Source organism: Anolis sagrei, chromosome 2 (genome assembly GCF_037176765.1).
Source record: "Anolis sagrei isolate rAnoSag1 chromosome 2, rAnoSag1.mat, whole genome shotgun sequence".
Lineage (NCBI taxonomy): Eukaryota > Metazoa > Chordata > Lepidosauria > Squamata > Dactyloidae > Anolis > Anolis sagrei.
The window spans coordinates 137,975,923-138,002,221 of NC_090022.1; the positions used below are offsets into that span (position 1 = coordinate 137,975,923).

A 26,299-nucleotide genomic window follows, 5' to 3' on the forward strand; every position below is an offset into this window, starting at 1 on the left:
GACGTCTGGCCCGAAGAAGCAGCCAAAAGGCTTCGGAGAGAGGAGGCGCGAGGACGCCGCAAAGCCCAGGGCGGGCCGGCGGGCGGACGGGCGGGCGGCTCGAGGAGTCCCACGAGGGGAGGCAGCGAGGCAGCGGCCGAGGCGGGAAGGGAGAGGACGCCCCGCCGGACCCGCTCCTCGCCCTGCCTTGCGCTCCCTCTCTCCGCCCGCCCGCCCGCACGCCGCTCCGCTCGCCTTCCTGCCTTGGTTGGTTGCTTGGTCGTCGGGGCCATGAAGCACCGGGCGCTGGGTCTTGGGGTGGGCTGGGCGGAGGGGCCGGGCGGCTGAGTGACAGGCAGGCGCAGGACCCTCCCCCTCCTCCCAAAGGCGCGGGCTTGGGCGCCCTCGGGTCCCCCGGGAGGGAGGGAGGGAGGGAGCGCCGCTCCCCCAGGCCCTCCCCCTCCCCTCGGCGCCCCCCTTTTGCGCTCTCGTGCGCCTTCCTCCCTCGCGGGAGCGCCCCGCACCGGCCCTTCCTGCTCCAGGGCTCCGGCCGCCAGAGGCTCCTCTATAAGAAGCCGGACGGGGCACCGGGGCGCAGACCGCAGCCCTTCACCAGGCAGGCAGACAGACAGCCCGGCCGCCGCCGCCGCCTCCGCAGCCCTCCTACCCCGGCCCAAAGGGAGCTGTCCCGGAGGAGAAGGACTGCCCTCTTCCTTCCTTCCTTCCCGCGCCCTCCCGCCCCCGCGACAGGCGCGGATTGGAGTCCCGCGTGTGGCGTGCAGAGCTCGTCGCGGAGGGACCCGCAGACCCGGCTTCTCCTCCTCCTGCTGCTGCTGCTGCTGCTCTTCCTCCTCCTCCTCCTCCTCCTTGCGGTGCGGCTGAGGAGGCGAGCGGGGCGGCGAAGCGATGAGTCCCGTGGCATTAATGCTAGGCTTGAAGACCTTGTGGGTTTTGGCTTTCTCCTCGCTTTCCAACACGCTGGCGGTCAACAACAGCGGGCGGTGGTGGTAAGTCACTTCAGGGCGCCCACACGCGCTCCCCATTCTCCCCCCCCCCTCAAGGCTCTGGAAGGAAGGAAGGAAGGAAGGAAGGAAGGAAGGAAGGAAGGAAGGAAGGAAGGAAGGAAGGTCACCTGGGAGAAGCCGGCAGCGCCTCCGAAATGGGAGCCCCAAGCCCACGGCGGGCAGGCAGGCAGGCAGGCATGCGCTCCTGGGTCCGACGGGGCGCACGCCTCTTTCCTTCCTTCCTTCCTCCCTTCTTTCCTTCCTTCTTTCCCTCCCTCCTTCCCCAGCTCCACTCCTACCCCAAGAGCCAAGGGAAGGAGTGATCTCAGTGCGCTTAGCCAGGCATTTCTCTGTAAAATAAACCCAGTGCCCACATTCATAAATGACACAGGTTTGGCTTCACCAAGGGACTGCATTCCAAAAGGCACACTCTTTCTTTTTGGCTCCTTGTTCGGGCCTTTGAGGCTTTCCAGCCCTCAAATAAAGGGGTATTCCTCCTCAGAAGGGACACCTCCCAGGCCCAGAAAGGACAAGCTTCCCAGTGTTCAATCTTATGAGATTCCTTATAATAAGAGAATGCATATAATAAGAGAATGCATAAGGGACACATTTCCCAACTCTCAAAAATAGGGGTTATTCTGTCTAATAGCACACTTGGCAAATGTACCTGAAAAGCGACTAGCTCCATCACTGAAATGCTATCAGTATTGCATTTGCAAGAGTAATTAAGGAAGAAAGCCCCCCCCCCCCCCCCTTGGAAGTGTCACTTGTTAAGTAAACTTTATTACCCTCCATGACCAGATCATAACAGGGGGAATGTCACTAAAATACTGCATTATTATTCATTGTTCACTAGCACTTTTATTCTTACTATGGCTATTGTACTGATAGTACATCTTATGGGGTGAATCACGGTCTGCCAAAGCTTATGCTAGAACAGTGGCTCCCAACCTGTGGTCTGTGGACAACCAGTGGTCTGCAAGAACTAAAGTATGGTCCTCGGCCTCACTGTTAGTACACTGTTGCAACAAGAGTGACCGGTCTCATGAAACCCTTTTATAGTAGTACCGAGGCTTATAAAATATGGTTTTCTGTGGGCGAGCAGATGGCGTCTACTGGGTAGCATGTCTTCTAAATCAGAAACTAGAACTGTTGTGGTCCATCCAATGCAGTTTTCTGAATTAGCACATCAAATAACCAAACCAAATCTAAAGTAGACCAAAAACTGATTCATAACCTTTTTGGTACTAATGTTGGAAAGTGGTCCCTGGTCAAAAAAAGGTTGGGATCCACTGTGCTAGAATGAACTAGTGAGTGAGTTTCAGTGGTTCTCCTGGGTTCTTTTATGCCTTATTAATGCCAAAACATATGAATACTTTTTATTACCATGTACTAGGCACAGTTGCTACAGTTTGTCCTCCTTGAGTACGAATCCCCATATATTTAGATGCACCCTCTGCTCCTGTTTGAGGGCATGGAGCGCTTCCTCCTGTCATTCATCTTGACCACAGCCCTTTAGAGAAGGCCCTGCCTATTTGCCTCCTCTTCCCTGGGCATCCTGCTCCAGAAATATCAGTGAATCCTGGCAATGAGACTCTGGATTCAGACTTCAGCCCAAACTTCTCTGTTGTTCTGTAGGTACAAGCCTGATCGCCATTAGTCTGGGAGAGATGCTGCAGTAGCTTCAATTCTATTTTACATGGGGCCCTTCCACACAGCCCTTTATGCCAGAATATCAAGGCAGAAAATCCCACATTATCTGTGGACTCAGCCCAGTTCAAAGCAGATATTGTGGGATTTTCTGCCTTGATATTCTGGGATATAGGGCTGTGTGGTCAAATTGGGCAGGTTCAACTTTCACATTGTTGCTGTGTGTCTTCAAGTCATTTCCAACTTACATTGACCCTAAGGTGAGGCTATCATGGGGGTTTCTTGACAAGATTTTTTCAGAGAGGGTTCACCTTTGCCTTTCATTGACATTGAAAGAATGTGTTTTGTCCAGAATCAGCCAGCAAGTTTCCATAACCAAGCAGAAATTTGTACTGGTCTCCTGGACATAGCATAGTGGTTTGAGTGCTGGGAAGCCAGGGTTCAAGTCCCCATTTGGCTATGGATTGGAAACCCCTTGGCTGACCTTGCAGAAGTCACTCTCTCTCAGCCTCAGAGGGAGGCAAGGGCAACCCTCTTCTGAACAAATCTTGCCAAGACAACCCCAGAATAGGTTTGCCTTAGGACCCTTCCAGACAGCCCTTTATCCCAGAGTATCAAGGCAGGAAATCCCACAATATCTGAGTGAACTCAGACATTGTGGGATTTTCTGCCTTGATATTCTGGGATATAGGGCTGTCTGGAAGGGCCCTTAGGGTCACCATCAATCAGTAATGACTTGAACTAACATAGCAACAAATGTTGTTCACAGTTGTTCTCACCCAGAAAAACAAGTGAACAAGAGAAGTCAAAAGCAGGCCCACACTTCCCATTGAAATACTAATAAGTTTATATTTGTTAAAATTGTTCTTAATTTTAATTATTGTATTGTGTTTAAGTGTATTTTGCACTACAAATAAGATATGTGCAGTGTGCATAGGAATTCATTCATGTTTTTTTCAAATTATAATCCGGCCCTCCAACAGTTTGATGGACTGTGACCTGGCCCTCTGTTTAAAAAGTTTGAGGACCCCTGCTCTAGATTCTAGAATAAATTAGGAGGGAATAGGATTCTTGCCCATCTTAAACAGCCGATGATTAAAGTGTTCTGAAAACACACTGGAAAATGAAGATTTCATTACACCCGTATCCTCAAATATGCTAGTTAAAAAGATGATGGAGAAGTATACGTAAGGCCTGCCTTAGGAATTATACACAAGAGAAATACATGCCTGAATAGGTGAGGCATCATAGATCTCCTTAGAAAGCGAAAATCTGGTGCTCACACAGCCCAAATTTCCCTTATGTGATGAGCTCATAAAAGAGGCCAGCAATTGATCACTAAAAAACCACAAGGATCGTACAACCTAGGCATAGGAAAGTTAGTTAATTTAAATAAACTATTTATTATGCACAATTTGGTTGTACTGAGTTTCAAGAGGATCCAAATTTCCTTCAAGCCTGTGCCAAAATAAAGATATAATATTAATTAGTAGGTATGTATGTATGTATGGATTTACTATATCCCCCACTCTTTTCACCCTGAAGGGGACTCAACGCGTCTTTTCATATAGGCAATAATTCAATGTCATAAAAACAATAAGCACGTAAAGTAGACATTTAAATTAAAACTGCAAATTAGACATTTAAGACATTACACCAACTGTTTAAAAATAATGCCATCCACAATTGTAATCTGGGCCATTCCTGTAGTCATTGCACAGATTCCATATCCATTTATTGGACTACAATTATTATCCAAAAAGATTGGTCCCAAAGCTACATTTTGACTTACTTTCTGAAGGCCAGGAAGAAGCGGGCAGATATAATATCACTGGTTAGGGAGCTTCATAGTCAAGGGGCCATCACTGAGAAGATCCTGTCTCTCGTCCCCACCAGTCGAGCTTGCAAGGAAGGTGGAACTGAGAATAGGGCCTCTCCAAATGATCTTAACCTTTGAGATGGATCATAGAGGAAGATACATTTGGACAGGTAAACTGTTTAGGGCTTTATAGGCTAAAGCCAGCGCTTTGAATTGAGCTCAGTAGTAGACTGGCAGCCAATGGAGCTGACACAAAAGGGGGGTTGTGTGCTTCCTGTATGCTGCTCTAGTGAGGAACCTGGCTGTCACCTGTTGGACCATTTGAAGCTTCCAAACAGTCTTCAAAAGCAACACCACATAGAGCATATTGCAGTAGTCTATTCGGGATGTAACAAAAACATTAATACAAGTGAACTTGTATTCAATTTGGTCTAGTTTTAATGAAATATATGAATACCAATCTCCCTCTGCTTATCTTCTTTTTTCCTTTTGCTATAATGCTAGAACATTAGAATCTGTTACTGAGACCTTTGTGGTATATTTTTATTTTACATATGAAAAAAATTAATTGAAAAAAGCTTTGTATTTTTAGCATGTGTATGGAGGAGGTGTCACTTCCATTGACCACTAGAAATCTACACTTGCCATGCATTATTTATTTATTTATTTTATTTGGAACATTTATATTCCACCCTTCTCACCTCAAAGCAGATCACAACATATACACGGCAAGCAACATATACACAGAAAGTGTATCCCTTCCTTTCCCCACCTGTAGACACCACCATTGCCAGGCTGATCTGGCCAGTGCCTGGTCAGCTAAGTTGGTTCTAGCCCTTTCCTTGAGAGGAATATCACAGCCAAAGTTTGGGTACACACTTCAACAACTTTCAGACTACTCTAACAATTGATATATCTGGTCTTGAATTATGTGTGCACCAAATGTTAGATTTCTGGATTTCCTGGAAATATCGCTAGCCATTTAAAAGTACACTTCTTAAGAAAGTACTTTGACAATTTCATTTTATTTGTCCATTATTTGGTGAAATGCTATCTATTGATGACAGATATTTAATCTATCTGTCAATGGATTTGTGAGTTTTTAGTTACTAACTATAAAGCAGCCTCCACCAAGCAATATACAGGGAATTAACAAATCTACAAAATAATTCCCAGATTGAAGTGTCAGGCCTGTAGCATTACTAAGCTGCTTACTGTCATATAAAACTGAAGAGGAGGGCTCACAGCTAACCAGTGGGAAAAGAGCATCTCATTTACTTTTATTTGTTTTAGTTGAATTTATCCTACCTTCTAGGCATAACAAGCATCCCCTCAAAAGGCAGTTGTCTATAATTAGCATATAGTTTTAAAGGAATAATTCAACATGGCTTTAAATATGGGCTAGTGGCACAGTGGGTTAAACCACTGAGTTGCTGAACTTGCTGATCGAAAGGTTGGCAGTTTGAATCTGGGGAGTGGAGTGAGCTCCTGCTGTTAGCTCCAGCTTCTGCCACCTAGTAGTTTGAAAACATGCAAATGTGAGTAGATCAATAGGTACTGCCTTGGCGGGAAGGTAATGGGTTAGGGTTATGCTGACCACATGACGTAGGAGGTGTCTACGGACAACGTCAGCTCTTCGGCTTAGAAATGGAGATGAGCACCACCTCCCAGAGCCGGACATGACTAGACTTAATGTCAGGGGAAACCTTTACCTTTTACCTTAAAATACCAGGGGGCATGATGATTTGAGCATCTGACTATGATACTGGAGACCAGGGTTTGATTTCCTGCTCAGCTGTATGATTTCTGCTGTTAGTGCAACTCCTGAAGTGTTTGCCATAGGATTTCACAACTTCCTTTCCTTTTGGTTGCAAAATGCATTGGTAGGGATGCTTTGCATTTGCTCATGCTGCTCCTGATCATATGGATCCTCTCCATTGTATCAAATGTGTTGGGGTAGGTCAAACGTATGCTGCTGCTGCTGCTGCTAGGCAGGCTCTCTCTGATATCCAGGAGCCAAGGGGCAAGCAGAACGGCAACTGAGGGCCACTGGGTGAAAAAAGTAACTTCACAGGCAATGTTTTCAATACCTTCCACTGCAAGACCTTTCCAAACTGTGTGTCATAACACATTATAGTATGTCAGCTGACGTTAGCATATCAGCATGAATGTTATAAGAAACTTGAGTTTATGTGAAATACTAAATAAATTGTATCTCTTTAAAATATAAATGAAAGGTTATGATGAGATATGTTGTGTCCCCATGTATTTCATTATTACAATTTATATATGTGTCTGAATCTCTTATAAGGGATTGGTTTAACCTCCAGTTTGCTAGTAGAACTAAATTACTGTGTAATAAAATTATGCATGTCCCAAGAAACCCTATAAAATTCATGAAGTTGCAAAAAGTTGATAGATAACTTGAAAGCACATACAGAGATTAGCCAAAGCCACCAGATCTCATCTGCTCCTCTTGGGAACTAACCAGGGTAAACTGTAGTTAGTACTTGGATGGGAGACCATGCAAAATGCTGGGTGTTAAAGGCTGTATTTCAGAAGAGGGAAGTAGGAAACAAACTCGGAGCCTTCTTTTCCTAAGAAAGCCCTCTGAAATTTATGGGGCCACCATAAATCAACAAGCAACTTGTGGGTGTGCACACGCACACATACACATACATATCATTGCCATATATTTTACACACATCTGCCCTTAGATCAGTAGTTCTCAACCTGTGGGTCCCCAAGTGTTTTCGACTACAACTCCCAAAAATCCCAGCCAGTTTACCAGCTGTTAGCATTTCTGGGAGTTGAAGGCCAAAACATCTGGGGACCCACAGGTTGAGAACCACTGCCTTAGATCCTGCAGAAACCAATACAACATGAACCAGCATTCATAACTCTAAAAACCACTTTGTTGAGCTCCAGATCATCTTCATCCAAATGTGTGTTTTTTATTTTGTTTTAGATTATCAATGATAGAATTGGAGATTTTCGTTCGGTCCCCAAATTTGAGCATTCAACAGAGTGACACACTGAACAGTGTCATGTTCGTTGTCCCTTGGTAACTTTACCCTTTTCTTTGGATGCCTAAACTGTAGTTCTAAACAGTTAGCTGAAGTTTCAAGTTAATAGACAGTTTAGGCATTTATAAAGAAAAGATTTAATTGTGGTGGCAGGATTCCTATTTGGAGGAAAGGCCCCCATTTTGTCCTTTCCTCTAGATACACCCCTGCAAAGACTGCATTTAGACTTGGCCTAAGGAGCAGATAAATGAAGCAAAATGTCTTACTTTTGGTCCTGCCAGATACACCTGTTAATTGCACAGTCAGCCTTCTTCCAACCTCGCCCTGCTCCCTCTAGATGTCTTCGATAGTGACATTGTGTTTTAAATCATTCTACCTTGGCTGATCCTGCTAAAACATTGGTAAATTGGACCAAGACAGGAATAGATAAAATGTGACCTTGCTGTGTTACCTATCCCCCCCCCCCCCCCGCCCCGCTCCTGGGCATGTTTTGGGACATCTTAGTTTATCTTTGCTTTATCTTACTTAAAGTTTGTATGTTTGAATTGCCACTCGTAGAAGCCTGTGGTCCCCTGGGACTGTTGTAACCATTTTTTAACAAATACCCAATTTTCAAAACCAGAAGTAAACTTTGAGCCACTTCTGTTTTCTTATTTTTTTTGGTATTTGTGGCAATCTGGAGGACCCAAAATTCAGATAAATTGTCATGCTGGAGTTGTGAAAGTAGCCCACCCTTGGTCGAGGAAGTCAACCACGGCCCATGTGTTTTTAATGGGTTTCACGAGGCTATTCAGCAGGCTCAGTATTCTTTTTGATGAAATTAATTTGAGGAAGGAAATTCTCTCACTCACTCCTTCCATATAATATGTCAGGCATGCCAAATGCACCAGATTTCAAATGTATATGAAATCTCCTTTTGGCTGTGCTCCAGAAGTTTTGCGGTAGAGTCTGGCTAAAAATGGGAACACTCTGCTCTCCTCCTATTTAATAACTGGATTGGAACGCCATCTATACGACCCACTGCTATTGGGGCTTGCAAGACATCAGCACAGTGACTTTTTAAAATGATTGAATAAAGATTCTGATAGTAGCAGATGAGCCCCCTCTTCGGGACTGACATGCAGGAATATTTAACATTGGTTTGTGGGTTTTTCACATTTGACATGAGCCTGGCTGTGCATTTAGGGCATCAGTGGATAGCCTCTTATGAGTTCCATAAGAGCTGGTTAGAGGGCCTTCTCTGTGGCTGCCTCTAAGCCCTAGAATGTCTGGCCTAAAAAGGCCTTTCAACCTCCTTTGATAGCTGTGTCTTACCACATACTATTGGACTTAATGGTCTCAGTTTCAGGGTGCATCTATACTGTGAAATGAATGCAGTTTGACATCACTTTGACTGCCATGGTTCAATGCTATGGAATCCTGGAAGTTGGAGTTTTACGAAGTCTTTAGCTTTCTCTGTCAGAAACAGCAAGGTACCTCAACAAATTACAAACCCATTGAATCCATAGCATTGAGCCATGGCAGTTAAAGTTGTGTCAAACTGTATTAATCCTACAGTGTTGAGGCACCCCGCCCCCCCCAGAGGCGGCCCTATGTCATTTTCAACGGTAAGCAAACAGCATTTTGCCCCCCCCCCCACCAATCACTGATATATATATATATATATATATATATATATATATATGTTCTGTTCGTCATGGGAGTTCTTTGTGCCATATTTGGTTCAATTCCATCATTGGCGGAGTTCAGGATGCTCTTTGATTGTAGGTGAACTATACATCCCAGTAACTACAACTTGCATATGTCAAGGTCTATTTTCCCCCAAGAGCACCTCAAGAGCGCCCCTGGGCAAAATCAACTATACTGCAAATGCTTACTTTAAGTAATGGGTTGAGCCGCCCCTGCCTCTCCCCCCCCCCCCCTACTTCTCTCTCTGATAGGTTTTAGTTGATTCTCCTGGTGCCTTTGGCAAGGAAGGCAGTCTTGAGAAAGTCTGAATGCTTCATTTCTGCCATAAGCCCTTTTAAATTGCTTATTAGCGGATTTTATGTGTTGTCTTTTTCTTCATGGCAGGGGGTTGGACTAGATGGCCTATGTAGTCTCTTCAAACTTAATTATTTTATGATTCTATTTGTTATTTCAGCTTTCATTGATTTTAATTGTTAGCCTTTCCCCAATGCTATGTGTTTAAGGATCTAATGTTGATAGCCACAGTACTTAATGAAACAACAGGGCTCTATGCAAATAAATGGCTGACATACAATGCAATATATCTGAATCCTTTAGAAATATAATTAATTTCAATTTTAATGTAAAAATGCAGGTTGCTGCTGTTAATTGAGTCCTCTAATATCATAAAAATGAATACATTTCAAACAGGAATCCAAATCAATCAATCAATCAATAAAACTGTAATGAAAGATTTGAATTTCCACACAGAGCAATGTGCCGTAATGGAATCTGAATGCTTGGTGCATTCTGTATATTAGGAGAAGAAGAAAAGGTACACTTTTGGACTATACCTCTACTGGCTTTATGACCAGGAAATTCTGCAAGTTCTCAAACCCCAAAATTAACATTTCCAAGCTCTGCTTGGGGATGGCACTACACCAGGGGTCCTCAAACTAAGGCCGGGGGCCGAATATGGCCCTCCGAGGTCATTTACCCGGCCCTCGCTCAGGGTCAACCTAAGTCTGAAATGACTTAAAAGCACACAACAAAACAATCCTATCTCATCAACCAAAAGCAGGCCCACACTTCCCATTAAAATGCTAATAAGTTTATATTTGTTAAAATTGTTCTTTAGTTTAATTATTGTATTGTTTTAAAGGGTTTTTTTGCACTACAAATAAGATATGTGCAGTGTGCATAGGAATTAATTCATGTTTTTTTCAAAATATAATCCGGCCCTCCAACAGTTTGAGGGACTATGACCGGACCCTCTGTCTAAAAAGTTTGAGGACCCCTGCTTCACACTGTTGAATTAATGCATACTGACACCACTTTAGCTGCCATGTGTCACTTTAGCCGCCATGTGTCAATCTGCACTATGGAATCATGGGATGTGTCAATCTGCACTATGGAATCATAGTATGGTGAGGCAACAACACTTTTTGGCAGAGAAGACGAGAAAATCTTGTAAGGCCACAGCTCCAAAGATTCCATAGCACTGAGCCATGGTAGTGGAAGTGATATCGAAGTGCATTAATTCGACAGAGTAGATACACCCCGACTTCAGAGTTCAGGAGATGCCTCCCCAGTGTTTAAGCCTTTACAATTATTCTCTCCCTCCCACACCTCCAGGGGAATCATCAATGTGGCTTCTTCCACCAACTTGTTGACTGACTCCAAGAATGTGCAGTTGGTGCTGGATCCTTCCCTGCAGCTGCTGAGCCGCAAGCAGCGCAAGCTCATCCGCCAGAACCCAGGCATCCTTCACAGCATCAGCAGTGGCCTGCAGAGTGCCATCAAGGAATGCAAGTGGCAGTTCCGCAACCGGCGCTGGAATTGCCCCACCATGCCAGGGCCCAACATTTTTGGCAAGATTGTCAACAGAGGTAAGGAGGTTACAGGAGAGAGAAAAAACTGGAAAACGTGCATGTGTCAGCAATGGGCTACTTGTGTTTTGATTTTCTCATTCCTCTGCGTTGGGTATATTACAGGACTGAGATTATTAGTTCCTTATTTGTGTGAAAATTTTGAAATAGAGGGTATTAAATTAATTGTAAAGGAGATATAGCTGCGGGAAACTTGCTTTTTAGGCTATAACTCCGTATCATTAAAAGACCTGATTTGGCATGGATGGTCCCAATTAATCCTCTGTTTCTCTACCTTTAAAACTCTTTTTAAAATTTCCAGATTTCCTCCTAATTAGAAAAGAAAACTAAATTAAAATTTCCAATATCAAAAATCCATGGTGCAGCCATATCTGGAATTCTGGTGCAGTTATGCTCAGTGCATCTAAAAAAACTTTAGAGTAGAGGTTCCCAATCTTTTTTTTTGACCAGGGACCACTTTAACCAGGGACCACTTGACCAAGGACCACTTTGACTAGGGACCACTCTCCAACATTAGTACCAAAGGGGTTATGAATCTATTTTTGGTCAACATTAGATTTGGTTTGGTTATTTTGAGAGCTGTTTCAGAAAATTGCATTGGATAGACCACATCAGCTCTAATTTCTGATGTGGTCTATCCAAGGGGTTGAGGCTGGTCAATGACATGGAAGGAGTGGCAGGCAGAAATAAAATGAAATAAAATAAAGAGGAAGGAGGCTCACAGATCAGATTTTTGTTCTTGTGGCCCACTGGTGGTCCGCGGCCCACAAATTAAGAATCACTGCTTTAGAGGGTGTAGAAAAAGAGAACCAGAATGGTAAAGTGATTGAAATGACACACCTTGCAACTGTCAAGATTTGGTAGGGACGGTCCTAGTTAATCTTCTGGTGTTCTCTTTTTCATTTGGTTCTAAAATGTCCTGTTGTACTCTCCTCCTTCCACTTCCTTCATCCTTAGATTATTTTTGTTGCTGCCAACAGAGCTCAAAGTGTAAAAATAGTTTGGACTAGTACAGGGGAATAGAAGGAGGCTGAATCTTTTCTTTTCCTGCAAGCTCAGGCAATAGTACACTGCAGCAACCTCTCCTAGCCTATGTGTTCTTCTTCATTAGTAACGCTGATGGTGTTCTTCCCCATCTTTGTAAAGCAGGGATGGGCAACTTTAGCCCTTCAACTGTTTTGGGGCTACAGCTCGAATTAACCCATAGCCAATTGTTAAGGATGATAGGAATTGCAATCTTTAAAATAACATATGAAGAGCCATACGTTCCTTGTTCCTCTTTTAGATGAGAACCGGTTACCTCAGGCCAAATATTTCTCTGTGCAATCCATGGACCAGTGTAACCTTTTCATTAATTGAGAGGTATATTATGATATAAACGTATACAGAAAATAGTACAACTGAAGCAGATTTTGTGATACATCATTTTGTTTTCTGTTTCCCAATTTTGAGTCTGTTTGTGTGCATACATAATAAAAGTGTATTCCTCAAGAAAGAAATATAAAGGTGTGCATAATGTCCAGGGGAGTTTATGCTGTTCCTTTTCCTGTCTACCATTCTTAACCTCTTCTTATGATGAGAGACTTTTCCTTTTCCTCTTCCTTTTCCTAAATGGTGATTTGTAGAAAAGCATGTATGTGCCTGCTCACCACAGAACCACACAACCGATTCTAGCTCCAACGAATGGTGGCCAGAAAGCAATGTGCTGTGGGCCCATGACACTGCTGCTCTATGATTAAAATTAAGTAAGGTTCAACTGGCCAGCCTCAGCGCTTGTCTGACAGCATCTGTGTGAAAGAGGGGCTGTCAAGGAGTTGGCAAAAGAGAGATCTGGTTCTACTAAGTGATCTCTGTTAAACATTTCTGACTTACACTCAAATTCTCTTCCCATGTCCCAATTTGACTAGGACAGTCATCTCACTTTTTCCTTTATCATCCCACTTTTTTCACTGCTCTTAAAATGCTCCATTTTCATTCTCGTCCTACTTACTACATTATTTTTTAAAAAACTGAATGTAAGATGCAAAAGTCGTTTTCATTCAATTACTCTAGCAGGTGGAAGGGGATAGGAGGGTGGATTCTTTCCATTCTCCATAAAAGTAAAAGTTTATCCTATTTTATGTGATCTTCCTCATTAATAATGCTGCTTGAAGTCAGTGTTTCTGGAAGGGGGTAGTCAGTGGATGGATGGGCTTCCGAGGGAGCGAGTGAGTGTGTGCGCGCACAAGTGGGTCTTTGGGCAGGTGGATGAGTGAATGAAGCGAGCAGGTCAATTTTGGGGCAGATGGGTGGATTGATGTGCATCCGAGTGAGTGTGTGGGTGGGTGTGCGAGGAAATAGATGGGTATTTACAGTGGAGAGGATGCCTACCAGTAAATCAAGGGTGCAACTATTATGTGAGGAATTTGAAAATACCGCAGCCGGGACCCAAAAATGGGGGTGTGACTATTATGTGAAGACGACTATTGTGCAATGAAATACTGTTTATTCCTTTTGTGTTAGGATCTAGTTGGTCAGTCACATTTCTCCCCTTCTCTTTTCTTCACGATTTAACAGTCTAGTATATGCTGAAGAGATAAAAGGAAGTTCCTTCTAAATCTGTCTGTCAGACTGAGTTCCAAATGTAATTCAAGTTGAAGTAGCATTATCTCAATAGATCAAAGTTTAATTGTCCCAAATCTCTATCCACCTCAGAGATAACAGTAAGCAGCAAGGAATCCAGGAGCAGTTCAGTATTTTTTACCCCTAAGAAAAGTATAGGAAGAACCATACCATTTTTTTAAGAAAATGGGGAAGGGTAGAGTTTGTTTGTTTGTTTTCAATGGTAGAAGTAGGGAGACATAAATGAGAATGATATAGGATTGTTTTTATGTTAAAATATATAACACTAGATAAATAGTAAGAGGCACCATGGTGTAGTGGTTTGGATGTTGAACAAGGACTCCGGGAGACCAGGGTTCAAACCCTACTGGGTGAGCTTGGGCATGCCACACTTTCTCAACCTGAAAACAAAGCAACCACAGACCTATCCTAAACAAATCTTGCCAAGAAAACCCTGTGGTATGTTTGCTTTTGTGCTGACTTGAAGGCACACAACAACAAAAACAAGGGAAAACATGGGAAATGTTTGGAGGTCAATGCTGGGGGTCAGTATTTGGTGCCAGTAAATATGGACCTTCCAAGCATGTTTGAGCTCATCATTATTCAGACTTGGTTTTATTTCTTCAGTGAAATAATATAAAATGAAACAAAAGAATGTGCCACAAGTCTTTCCCACAGGAATGTACTCTCTGCATTTCCCTTGGCATCAAATGGCATTCAAGAGACAGCACAACTTAGAGTGGAATTACCAAAGCCAATGCATGGCAACTGCCTTCCGTAGGGAGTAACCAGAATAAGAAAGATAGGGGAGAGAGTCAGCAAGCCCACTCATCAGGGTGAAAAATGGACCTGCAACTTCGCACCCTGAAGATACATGGAGTAGAGCTTAGAAAGCTTATAAGCAGTAGTATTTCCTTTTCACAGGGCAACTCTGGAACTGTAATCCAGAAACCAACGACTGGCATCCTATTTAGTAATTGTGAGTATGTGTTTCTGCTTTCAGGGCACCTGTCAGCTTATAGTGACCCTATGAATTTAATGTGGTTTTCTTAGACAACAACAACAACTTTATTTAAAGACCGCCCTATCTCCCCAAAGGGACTCAGAGCAGTTTCCAACAAATATTGCAAACATTCAAGGACAAAATAAAAGCCATACAAACAGTTTACATCAGGACAAGACTCATTAGACAATAAATAACAACATAACTATAATTTAATAATCAAAATAGCAAAAAAATTAAAATTAAAACATCATAAAATAAAAAATACTGATAAAACAAACTAAAATAAAATATAAAACCAAATACACCCTAGTTACAAGACAAGGAATCCTCAGAGGTGGTTTTGCCAGTTCCTTCCTCTGAAATATGGTCTACAGCAACCAGTATTCATTGGTGGTTTCCCATCTAAGTACAAAGGGTGTTTCCCTGCTTAGCTTCCAAAATCAGATAGAATCTGTTGTCTTTACGGTATTTAGGCCTAATGTCATAAGTCAGTTGCACATGCAATGACCCAAAGTCTCCCAAAACCTACCTTTTGGTACCTGCATCTTCACCAAAGTGAGAGGCTGAGTGGAGATACATACAGCAATCTTCTTTAGCTGGATACATCTCGGAACATCCCGCAGCTCTCTGGCAACATGGAAATGGCTTTCTTAGACAAGGAATCCTCACAAGTGGTTTTGCCCATTCCTGTGAAAAGTAGTGATGCAAATTCCGAACCAACATTTCCAAGCTGCCTCCAAAAAGTAACTTATCTAAACTAGTCATTATGATTTATTACATTTTTATAACATTATTACCTCCTGGAGTTCAGAGGATCATATATGGCTGTCAAAGAGACATGCATCATTTGGTATGTACTAAGAAAAGGCAATTGACCAGTGAACTTCCTGAATGGCTGTGGGATGTGAACCTGGATTTATCTCATGCTAACCTGTATCCCAGCACAAGGGTGATAAGTGTTTGTGAGGAAGAAAACACTGGAAATGTAAGAGTGACTTGAATTGTGTAGAGAAAGCATTTTGGCTATGCAGCTCTTCTGTGCAAAAAAAAAAAAAAACCCTTCAGGGATCAACATATAAACAACACAGCATATATCCTAACAAATTAACAGCTGGGATTTGTACATCAGGCATCATGTATTTTTTTAGATTTTATAGTAAACTTATTATTATTATCCCTCCCTCCATTCCCTAGTATGAAGAGGAAAGACATTCCTTTCCCACAAACTCTAAGACCATGTTAGTCTAATATGTCTCTGCTTGCTCTCATCTCCCTTTAGTTCCCAGAAAAAGAAATCGATTGGCTGGGGGGGATGCCAGCATTTGGAAATTAAAATATTTTGATTTTTAAAATTGCTTCCAATGAATCAAACATTGTGTGAAAGCATTATTTATATTTGGCTCTTAAATTTTATTTATTTATTTATTTAGTCCACTTATATATTGCCTTTCTCACCCCTGGGGGGACTCAAGGCGGTTTACAACATATTAATGACAAAAATTCAGTGCCAACATACTGAACATATAATAAAATAAAATCACAAGAACTAAACACTGATATATAACTATAAAACAAGATCATTAAAACCATTAAACATAGGCATATACAACATTTAAACACTATTCAGGAACCTGCCTCACTGAACTCTGCAAAACTTATTACTTACATCATTTAATTATTTAATTCAAACCCTCTTTCTCCTAAAAAAATGAAATGAATAGTATACCAATAATGTACACTAAAATATTAATTAAAATATTTATGCTATTGAAATACCCATTAAATCAAGTTTAAATTACCACCTGACAGTAAATTTCAAAACCCTGGGCTATGATAGGCATGGAGCTGTTGAAGGCCTATTTGAATAGAAAGGTCTTGACTTGCTAGTGAAAGGACCATTGGGAGGGAGTCTGTGATCTTTGCAAAGACATTACTCAGTCTGGGAGTAGTCACCAAAAAGGTCCTGTATTGTATTTGCCTCATGAGAAGATCCACTTTTGCAGATCTCAAAACCTGTATAAAATTCTACAAGGTATGCATGAAACATAAATGAATTTCATATTTAGCTTTGGGTCCCATTTCCAGAATATCTCATTATACATGTATATGCAAATACAGGTATTCTAAAATCCAAAACAATCCGAATCATATCCAGTCTCAAGCATCTCAGATATTTATGCAAGGTTACATTTGGTAAAAGGCCATATATAAGATTACTGGAACTTGCAAAAAACGAATGAGACAGTAACAAGGAAGCTTTCCACACTCTTTTAAAGGATGTCTCTACTAAGGTGGTATCTATAATACTGGAATATTGTCATAATTGTTATGTGTTTTCAAGCCAGTCCCCATACTTGGTGTCCCTTTTCCTGGGGTATTCTTGGCATTGCCTTCCTCTTCGGATGAAACAATGTGAGTTGCCCAGGATTGCTTAGTGGGTTTCCACAACTCAGGGGAGATTTCAACCCTGGTCTCCTCAGTCTCTCTTCCAGGGAAATCCTGAAATGACTCATGCAGAAACAAACAACATCCTCCTCATCTATCCTTGTTTTTTTAACCATGTACAAATCATGTTCAGAATATGCAGAGCGATAGCTGTGTGATTTTCTAAGTCCTAATAGTCTTATGCTGGGCAAGAAAGGAAGTGTGACTTTCCCCCACTTTTTTGTATTCTATGGAAGACTCTTCTTCCATTGTCTCTGGAGGGATAGAAATCTACTACACCAGAAGGCATGTCTCAGTGCCCTGTGCCTCTAATTTGGATCTAAATGATCTCCCAAGCTGTCCCTGACACAGCTCCAGAATTGCCTCCCTCCACATACCAAAAGATCACTACCATTCAGTTGGAGGAAATTAGGTACACTGCTGGTCAAGGCAGCCCCCTTCCTTTCTGTCCAGCAGAAAGTTTTTCCAGTGGCTGTAGCTACTCTGTAAGGTTTTAAAGCTAAGTGTGCCAAATCTTCAAAGAATCATAGAGTTGGAAGAGCCATCTAGTCCAACTCCCTGCCATGCAGGAAAAGCACAATCATAGTATCTCTGACAGATGGCCATCCAGCCTTTGTTTAAAAGTTTCCAAGGAAGAAGCTGTAGAATGATTGGACATACATTCCCTCTTTCAGTGGAAGCTAAGCACACAAGCTTTAATATGTCACCTCCTGTCTGGATCACTTCTTATTACCGTCTCATCTCTCCTCCTCCCTTTTATATAGTCTTGACTGGATTGTAAACAAAGGCTGTTATACTTTGGACATATCATGACACAACATGAGTCCATAAAAAGATGATGATGCTTGGCATAACAGAAGGCAGTAGAAGAGGAAGACCTGAGCAGGATTGCTGATGGAGGACTCTCATCCACATAGCTGACATACGTCAAAGTTGACCTGACAGAAAACAACAACAAAGTCATGGACTTTGTTGTTGTTTACCTTTTACAACAGAAAAAAAACTACACTCAAAGACCCAAGTAACTGTACACCCAAGAGGTTCTATACATATTTTTCTGTCAATGAGATTTACCATCATGTATGAAGCAAAGCTTAGTCCCAGTTATATTTATGGCATTGATGACTTAGTACAACAGTGTAATTGGACAGTTTTATTTGGTGGAGGTTATGTTTATAAAGAACTGTAAAGCTATTTATACTGTGAGAATGTGAGGAGACAACAGGCAACTCGCTTCCCATTTGTGTAACTAGGGAAGGGATGGGAAGTTAAAACTTCTAGCCTCAGTAAAACTCTACATATAATGGTACCTTAAAGACAAAAATATGTGTCATGCACAAAGACCATCTACTCCAGTTCCCTGTGTCAGTACACTTCTCCTTCCAAACAGATTGACTTATCTCAGTTATACACAGAGAATGGGAACAAAGTGTTAATAAACTGTATGCTGTGCATTATGTGTTGTGATTGTGCATCCTATATTTTGCAGTGTGAAATGGCACCTAGCTGCTGACACATTGCCTACTGTTGCCATGCTGTGTAGCACTCAAATTGCATCTCTCTGTGTGCAGACAGTTATGTGCCATAGGATATATGGGATTGCAACCTGAGGAAGAGACCATTATCAGCTCATTTTGGTGGTCTAGTCAAGGTGAAGGAGGCTGTATCAAAGTATAGCAGGGCTTAAGAAATTTTGCTTGTTTGAACTACAACTCCCACAACTCCTGGCCAGCATTGCCACCAGCTGATAGGCTGGGGAATTGTAGTCCAAAAACCATTCTCAAGTTTTGGAAGTTTACTGTGTTTGACACAGTCCCCTCTTAAGGTTCAAGGTCCCCTCTTGAGGATCACTGTAGGATAATGCTCACACCCTGCCTCTGGAAAATGCAGATTTATTAGGCTTTGGATGTATATCAGAGAAATAAATGCAGCAGCAGCCCAAATATATATTTTTAGATGTTAAAATGGAGAAAATTGTGTATAGCTGGAAAAAATAATGGAAAGAAACGTAAAAATATGTGCCGGTAATCAGGCCTGTAGCGAGGGGGTGGTTTTAGGGGCTCACCCCCCCCCCCCGAAATGTTTCAGAATTTTTTTTAAAAAAAACTGGTTTACTCATGAATTTTAACTGGTTAACCAAATCCCCATGCTAAGTCTATGAGATACAAAAAATTAAGAGTCCCTCCAGAACTGTAAGCACTATCTCAGGCAAATATTGACAATTTATTCACACTGTCATTACTTGCAGCAATAGCCGATGTAGTGAAGCAACCAAGTTGGGGGTGTGTGTGTTGAATGCTCTCACTAAGGAGGCCAGACTTGGTGGAGGTGGTTGACAGGGGTGGAGTTGCAGGCTATTGAAGGTTGCTCTGCCCCCTGCTGTGCTCTTTGCTTCAGCGTGAGCTAGGAGGCAGGTTTCAACCCCCCCCCCCCCCACCGCCGAAATTTTCAACCCTCCCCGAAATTTTCAAACCCCCCGCCGAAATTGTCAACCCTCCCTGAAATTTTTTTCTGGCTATGGCCCTGCCAGTAATCCCCAAGTCACAAACATCCAACTTATAAACAACTCCTAACCCTAACTGCCCTGAGTTGCCTAAGGGCTGAGAAGGGCAGTATACAAATATTAAAAATAAATAATAAATAATAAATAAGAATGGGGTGAGACAACAGGGAGTGAGGGAAATCTACCCTTAGGAAGGGAAAATTACTCATGGAAAAGTTGGCATGGGGAAAAGTATCTCCACCGAAGCTTTATCACCAAATCCGTTTCCACACCAAGCCATTTTTTTCAAAATCCAGTTATCATAGGGACAGAAATTGAGGTGAAATCTTTGGAACAGGGACACAGATAGCAAAGCAAATACTACAGGAGTGTTAACCCTTCCCAATGCTATCCATTTTTTGGCTGGAGCTACACTTAAAAAAAGACTTGTTCTGACCTACATACAAATTCAACTTAAGAACACACATACAAAACCTATCTTGTTTGTAATTTGGGAACTGCCTGTATATTAAAAATTCATATTAATATAATATGAAGGATAATGTTTCCAAGAAATACAGTCCTGCAAGATGATAGGAAAGAAGGGATGCATGAAAATACAGATGAGATTCAGAGAAATGCAATATAACCCAAACATCCCTGCTCTTGTGTCTTGTGGCTGATCACTTCTGTTCCCAACATTGTAAAATCTGGGTTGCTGTATGGCCTACAACACATTGTAAAATCTGTAACTTGTCAAAAATATCACATATTCTATCATGCCTGTAGGGGAGCCCAAGAGCTTTACTAGCAAACACAACCTGTCCTCCTGTATTTTACAGCTAGAGTTGAAAAGGAAATGCCTTCTATGTTGCTCTCCAGTGCTATTTTTTTGTGCAAAGCAGGGTTTGGAAACTTAAAACTTACCACATGTTGTTGGCTTTCAACCCCCAGCAGACTTAGGCAGCATAAGACAATAGGAATGAATGTTGGGTGCTGCAACTTTGCCACAATGTGCACCTCGATACAGAAGAAGCAAATGAGAGCATTCGTGCATGTGGCTGCGTTGTTCTTATTGCAATGCTACATAATTGCCTAACGCTATGCATCTTGTTCTAATCCTGCCCATGTTTACTCAAAAGTGTTACTGTTGTAGCCAAAGGGGGCTTGCTTCCTTGTAAGCAGTTTGAATGAAACCTCCACAAGCAGCTGTCATTTCTAGGCACTGGACAAACATGCATACACTTGTCAGAAGCCTCATATTCTAATAGATGCTATACAAAAAGGGAATGAGAGGCTGGGTTGAGAGAAGAAAATAAGTATTGGGACAGCTTTTTACCAAAGTCTCAGAAACTATTATTTCAGGAATGACTGAGAAACTATATTGGTTAGCCTTTTAAATTTAACATTTCAACATGCAAACTGAAACAGTTATAAGGATTTTTTTTTCTAAACATAGTGATATGGTTCACAGGTGAAAATAGTCATATAAAACTGTATAATGGGGGAAATGGTACACAAAATTGAATTTTAATTAAAAAAAATAGCTTGGGGCTAAAGTGCACATTAGGAAACGTTTGTATTCAGATAAGTAAACATGAAAGTAAATATAAATTTTACATGCTCTTGGTGTTTTTAAAAACTAAAAATGCAAACTAATATTAAAATGAGACAAACAGACTTAATGTTATATCCCATAAGGTGTTGTGCTTGATGCTGCACATTGCCATGTCCTCTCCTTGTTTCCAACTTCTAGGTTGCCGAGAAACTGCTTTCATCTTTGCCATCACTAGTGCTGGGGTCACACACTCGGTGGCCCGTTCATGCTCAGAAGGCTCCATTGATTCGTGCACCTGTGACTACCGCCGGAGGGGCCCAGGTGGTCCAGACTGGCACTGGGGTGGCTGCAGTGACAACGTTGACTTCGGCAGGGTCTTTGGACGAGAGTTTGTGGATTCCAATGAGAAGGGGCGGGATCTGCGTTTCCTGATGAATTTGCACAACAATGAGGCAGGACGCCTGGTAAGATTCTATGAGCTAGCAAGTGTATATAAAGACGTGATAGAGATTATAACTACTTTTTAGATTATAGAGCCTATAATCCTATTATCAGCATGACCTATGGGCATTCCAGCTGTGATATTCTGAGAACTGTTGTCTAAAACAGGTCCTCTTCCAAGCTCTGTGCATGACGATGACATAGGTATGTGAGAAAGTGAGCAAGGGATAAATTGAGAGGTGAGGTCAGCAGGAGTTGACTGGTTGGTTCAAAGGTTTCTGTTACTGACATATATACATTTAAACTAACCATCCTCAATCTGAACTCCCCCTGATATGTTATACCACAATGCCCAATGCCTATCACTCATATACTGTCTAGGGATTATAAGGTTATGGTCTAATACAGCGTTTCTCAACCTCTGGGTTGGGGCCCCTGGAGGGGTCACGAGGGGGTGTCAGAGGGGTCATAAAAGACCATCAGAAAACACAGTATTTTCTGTTGGTCATGGGGGTTCTGTGTGGGATGTTTAGCCCCGTTATATCGTTGGTGGGGCTCAAGAGGCTCTTTGATTGTAGGTGAACTATAAATCCCAGCAACAACAACTCCCAAATGTCAAGGTCTATTTTCCCCAAACTTTATCAGTGCTGACATTTGGGCATATTGAATATTTGTGCCAAGTTTGGTCCCAATCCATCATTATTTGAGTCCACAGTGATCTCTGGATGCAGGTGAACTACAATTCCAAAACTCAAGGTCAATGCCCACCAAACCCTTCCAGTATTTTCTGTTGGTCATAGGAGGTCATAGGAGTTCCGTGTGCCAAGTTTGGTTCAATTCCATCATGGTTGGAATTCATAATGCTCTTTGATAGTAAGTTAACTATAAATCCCAGCAACTATGACTCCCAAATCTCCCCAACCCCACCAGTATTCAAATTTGGGTGTATTGTATTTGTGCCAAATTTGGTCCAGTGAATGAAAATACATCCTGCATATCAGATAATTACATGATGATTCATAACAGTAGCAAAATTACAGTTACAAAGTAGCAACAAAAATAATTTTATGATTGGGGGTCACCATAACATAGGGAACTGCATTAAGGTGTTGCAGCATTAGGAAGGTTGAGAAGCACTGTTCTAACACATTGGCATGGGGAGAGGCAAGTTGGCAAAAGCTGATTCCCTCTTGAAAATATCTTCCTGAGAGCCAGTATGGCATAGTAGTTTGAGTGTCGGATCAGGACACTGGAAGACCACAATTTGAATCCCCTCTCAGCTATGGAAAACTTTGGGGGCGGGGTCCACTGTTGGCAGAGTTGCTTTTGTGTTATTGGAGCCCCCCAGCCAGTCTGGCCATTGGCAACTGTAAAGAACTCTTGTGATTCATTAGGGGTTTCCCTCACATAGTCCCCACTGAACGTTATGGGAGTTGTACACAATCACACAGGAGTGTACTTGCACATCTTTTATCTTGTTAGTGGTGTGGTGGGCAGGAAAACTTCCCAGTGGCTCAGAGCTACCTGTCTTTTGCTGTCACTTTTACAAGTGCCACAAACCTGCTTGCCTGACATCAGATCTACTTGTATACCAAGAAATACTTGTCATACAAAGAACCATTTGCACACTAATGTATGGCAAAGCACTTTGCACTTCGTGCATGCATGGGGATGTAGTCTTCTTGACAGAGGCATGTGTGAACTCCACTAACAAGAAAGCAACATCTCTGTTTGCGTTTTTGCAAGGGATATGTTACTACAGCAGGGAGGGAGTGGGAAGACAAAGATGGCAGCAATGGAAAGGTGGTGGGGGCTGTGCGAGGACATGATGCCCGTTCCCCACAAAAAGGTGGGGAGGTATCCTTTAGCGGGCAAGCCTTATGCATGCTAGCCAAGGCCAGAACCGCACGCCCGGCTGCCATGTGGGCTCTTATACATCTGGAAGGAAATTGTTCCAATTCTTCTAATTGCAGTAAAAACCCCTTTGGAAGGGAAAGCTGTGGGCTTGGAGAGCCATAGGCACATTCCATGGGAGGGAGGGGGGCCCCACAGTCTGCCAGGGGGATAGTTCCCATTTACAAGGAAGGATTGTGAGGAAACAGAGAAATGGGCCCACTGAGAGGAGCATCACAGCACTAAAAAGAGAGGAGGTGCAAGCTGAACAGTAGGGATTCCATGGCAGGCTTTCAGCTCACTTCTGTCCTGGTTAGCATAACTGATGCTCAGGAATGCTGGGAGCTGCAAAATCTGATGGACATCAGATTGAAGATGGTTATACTAGCATATTGCCAATATTCACACCTAGCCCAACTGACAAAAGTCCTTTGTCTCACGCTGGTCATTCCACAGATATATAAACCCTTTTTCCCAGTCCCAACAGACCTCACCTCTGAGGATGCTTGCCATAGATGCAGGTGAAACGTCAGGAGAAATGCCTCTAGAACAATGCCATATAGCCCGAAAAAACCCACAAGAACTTACCTTAGAAATGTTCAGCAAAAATATAGTACAGTGCGTCTTTGATATCCACTAGGGCAGTGGTTCTCAACCTATGGGTCCCCAGGTGTTTTGGTCTACAACTCCCAGAAATCCCAGCCAGTTTACCAGCTGTTAGGATTTCTGGGAGTTGAAGGCCAAAACATCTGGGAACCCATGGGTTGAGAACCACTGCAGTAGGGTTTAGTTCCATGACCCCTGTAGATTCCATAATCTGTGGATGCTGAATCCCAGCTCTAAACAATGTAGCAGTAAAATGGCACACAAATTATAAAATGGCAAAATTAAAGTTTGCTTTTTGGATTATCTTTGTTGAATATTTTCAATCCATGGATCGTCCAATCTATGGATGAAGACTCTGTAGATCCAGAGGGCTGGCTGTATAGTGGTAAAGTAGTATTAAAAGTAAGGTAAAGATAAAGGTAAAGGTTTTCCCCTGACATTAAGTGCAGTTGCAGGCTCGTAGCCAGGATTTCGTTTCGGGGGGGGGGGGGGGGGGGCTGAATTTTTTTCAGCGGGGTTTTGGGGGGGGGGCTGAGTCTGAGTGAAAGAGGGTCTAGCCTAGCAAACCTTTTGTATCATTACCCCAATACCCCCCTGCATATGGGATATATTGAGTATGGTGATCAGATCATGATATGAATAAACATATCAGTTTAAATAATGCACCAGTAAGGCCTTTTCGCGAACCACCATGAGAATTTGGGGGGGGGGGGCTGAAGCCCCTCAAGCCCCCCCCCCCCCCGGCTACATGCCTGTCCAGTCGTGTCTGACTCTGGGGGTTGGTGCTCATCTCCATTTCTAAGCCGAAGAGCCAGCATTGTCTGTAGACACCTCTAAGTTCATGTGGTCAGCATGACTTCATGGAGCGTTGTTACCTTCCCGTCTACTCACATTTGCATGTTTTGAACTGCTAGGTTGGCAGAAGCTGGGGCTAACAGTGGGAGCTCACGTCACTCCCCGAATTCGAACCTGCGACCTTTTGGTCAGCAAGTTCAACAACTCAGCTCTTTAACCCACTGCACCACTGGGGCCTCCTTATTATTATTATTATTAAAGGTAAACTACTCATAAAAATAAAATAAGCAGTAGTAGAGTAAATAGTAAAAATAACCTTCGCAAGCAATGCAGGGAAATTCTGTTCCAGTCTCTCACACTTTTGGTGTCACTTTTGTTGTCTTATAGACTGTCTTCACAGAGATGCGTCAGGAGTGCAAGTGTCATGGGATGTCTGGCTCTTGCACAGTCAAGACTTGCTGGATGCGGTTACCCACTTTCCGGACAGTGGGGGACTTCTTAAAGGACCGCTTTGACGGTGCCTCTCGGGTTATTTATGGCAACAAAGGCAGCAACCGGGCCTCCCGGGTGGAGCTGCACCACCTCGAGCCAGAGAACCCGGCCCACAAGCCCCCTTCCCCTCACGACCTGGTCTACTTCGAGAAGTCACCCAACTTCTGCACCTACAGTGGCAAAACAGGCACAGTGGGCACAGCAGGTCGCTCCTGCAACAGCTCCTCCCCAGCCCTGGACGGCTGTGAGCTGCTGTGCTGCGGGAGGGGGTACCGGACCCGGATGCAGCGGGTCACTGAACGCTGTAACTGCACCTTCCACTGGTGCTGCCATGTCAGCTGCTTGAACTGCACCAATATGCAAGTCTTGCATGAGTGCTTATGAGCAAGGAGAGAACAAGACAAGGATTTCCTTTACCTCCATGGAAAACAGTGACACTCCTCATCTGATAGCAGGCTTCCCTCCATACATCAAAGCCCTGCCAACAAGACAGCCCTCCTACCTCCTCTGTGTACGTACACACACACCTTTCTCCACAAGATTACAGCGTCCTCTGTTGGCCCAGGAAGGCAATGGTTTCCCTATGGCAAACTCTCTGCTGCCCCTCTGAAAAAACTCCAAGGTCCTGAATACCACAGGACTGCAAGAAGAACTAAAACGGGGCATACTTGTGTCAGTGTCAGTAGCAGCATTCGAAAAATCTGGAAACAGAGTAGAAGGAGCAATGTAGTATTTTCCTAGGTGAGGAAGATGCCTGCCACATGAACAGCAAAGTGAAATGTCAATTTCTTTTACAGAATAAAAAAGAGGTGCTGCAAAAAGGGAGCTTAGTGGGAAACATATGAAACTCACAGGCTGAATTTGGTACATCCTTGACTGACCCAGGTAATAATATAGTATATGGATGTATTTCTCTATAGGGGAGTGCCCTTCTTTTAAGCAATG

The 26,299-nt window shown here is 42.9% G+C and overlaps 1 protein-coding gene across 1 annotated transcript; it reads left to right on the plus strand.

The window, feature by feature from the left end:
- Positions 1 to 835: 835 nt before the first annotated feature.
- WNT1 (Wnt family member 1) lies at positions 836 to 25,738 on the plus strand. Its single transcript, XM_060760940.2, has 4 exons — positions 836 to 986; positions 10,782 to 11,035; positions 21,326 to 21,591; positions 25,250 to 25,738. Exons 1-4 carry the CDS (start codon positions 886 to 888, stop codon positions 25,736 to 25,738), a joined length of 1,110 nt encoding a protein of 369 aa, XP_060616923.1. The 5' UTR covers positions 836 to 885.
- The last annotated feature ends 561 nt before the right edge of the window (positions 25,739 to 26,299 follow it).

Bases quoted from the DNA above. Each gene is read 5' to 3' on its own strand.
- WNT1 (XM_060760940.2), top strand. From the start codon at position 886: ATGAGTCCCGTGGCATTAATGCTAGGCTTGAAGACCTTGTGGGTTTTG. The intron at 987-10,781 runs GTAAGTCACTTC...CCACACCTCCAG, and splicing joins AACAACAGCGGGCGGTGGTG to GGGAATCATCAATGTGGCTT. The intron at 21,592-25,249 runs GTAAGATTCTAT...GTTGTCTTATAG, and splicing joins ACAATGAGGCAGGACGCCTG to ACTGTCTTCACAGAGATGCG.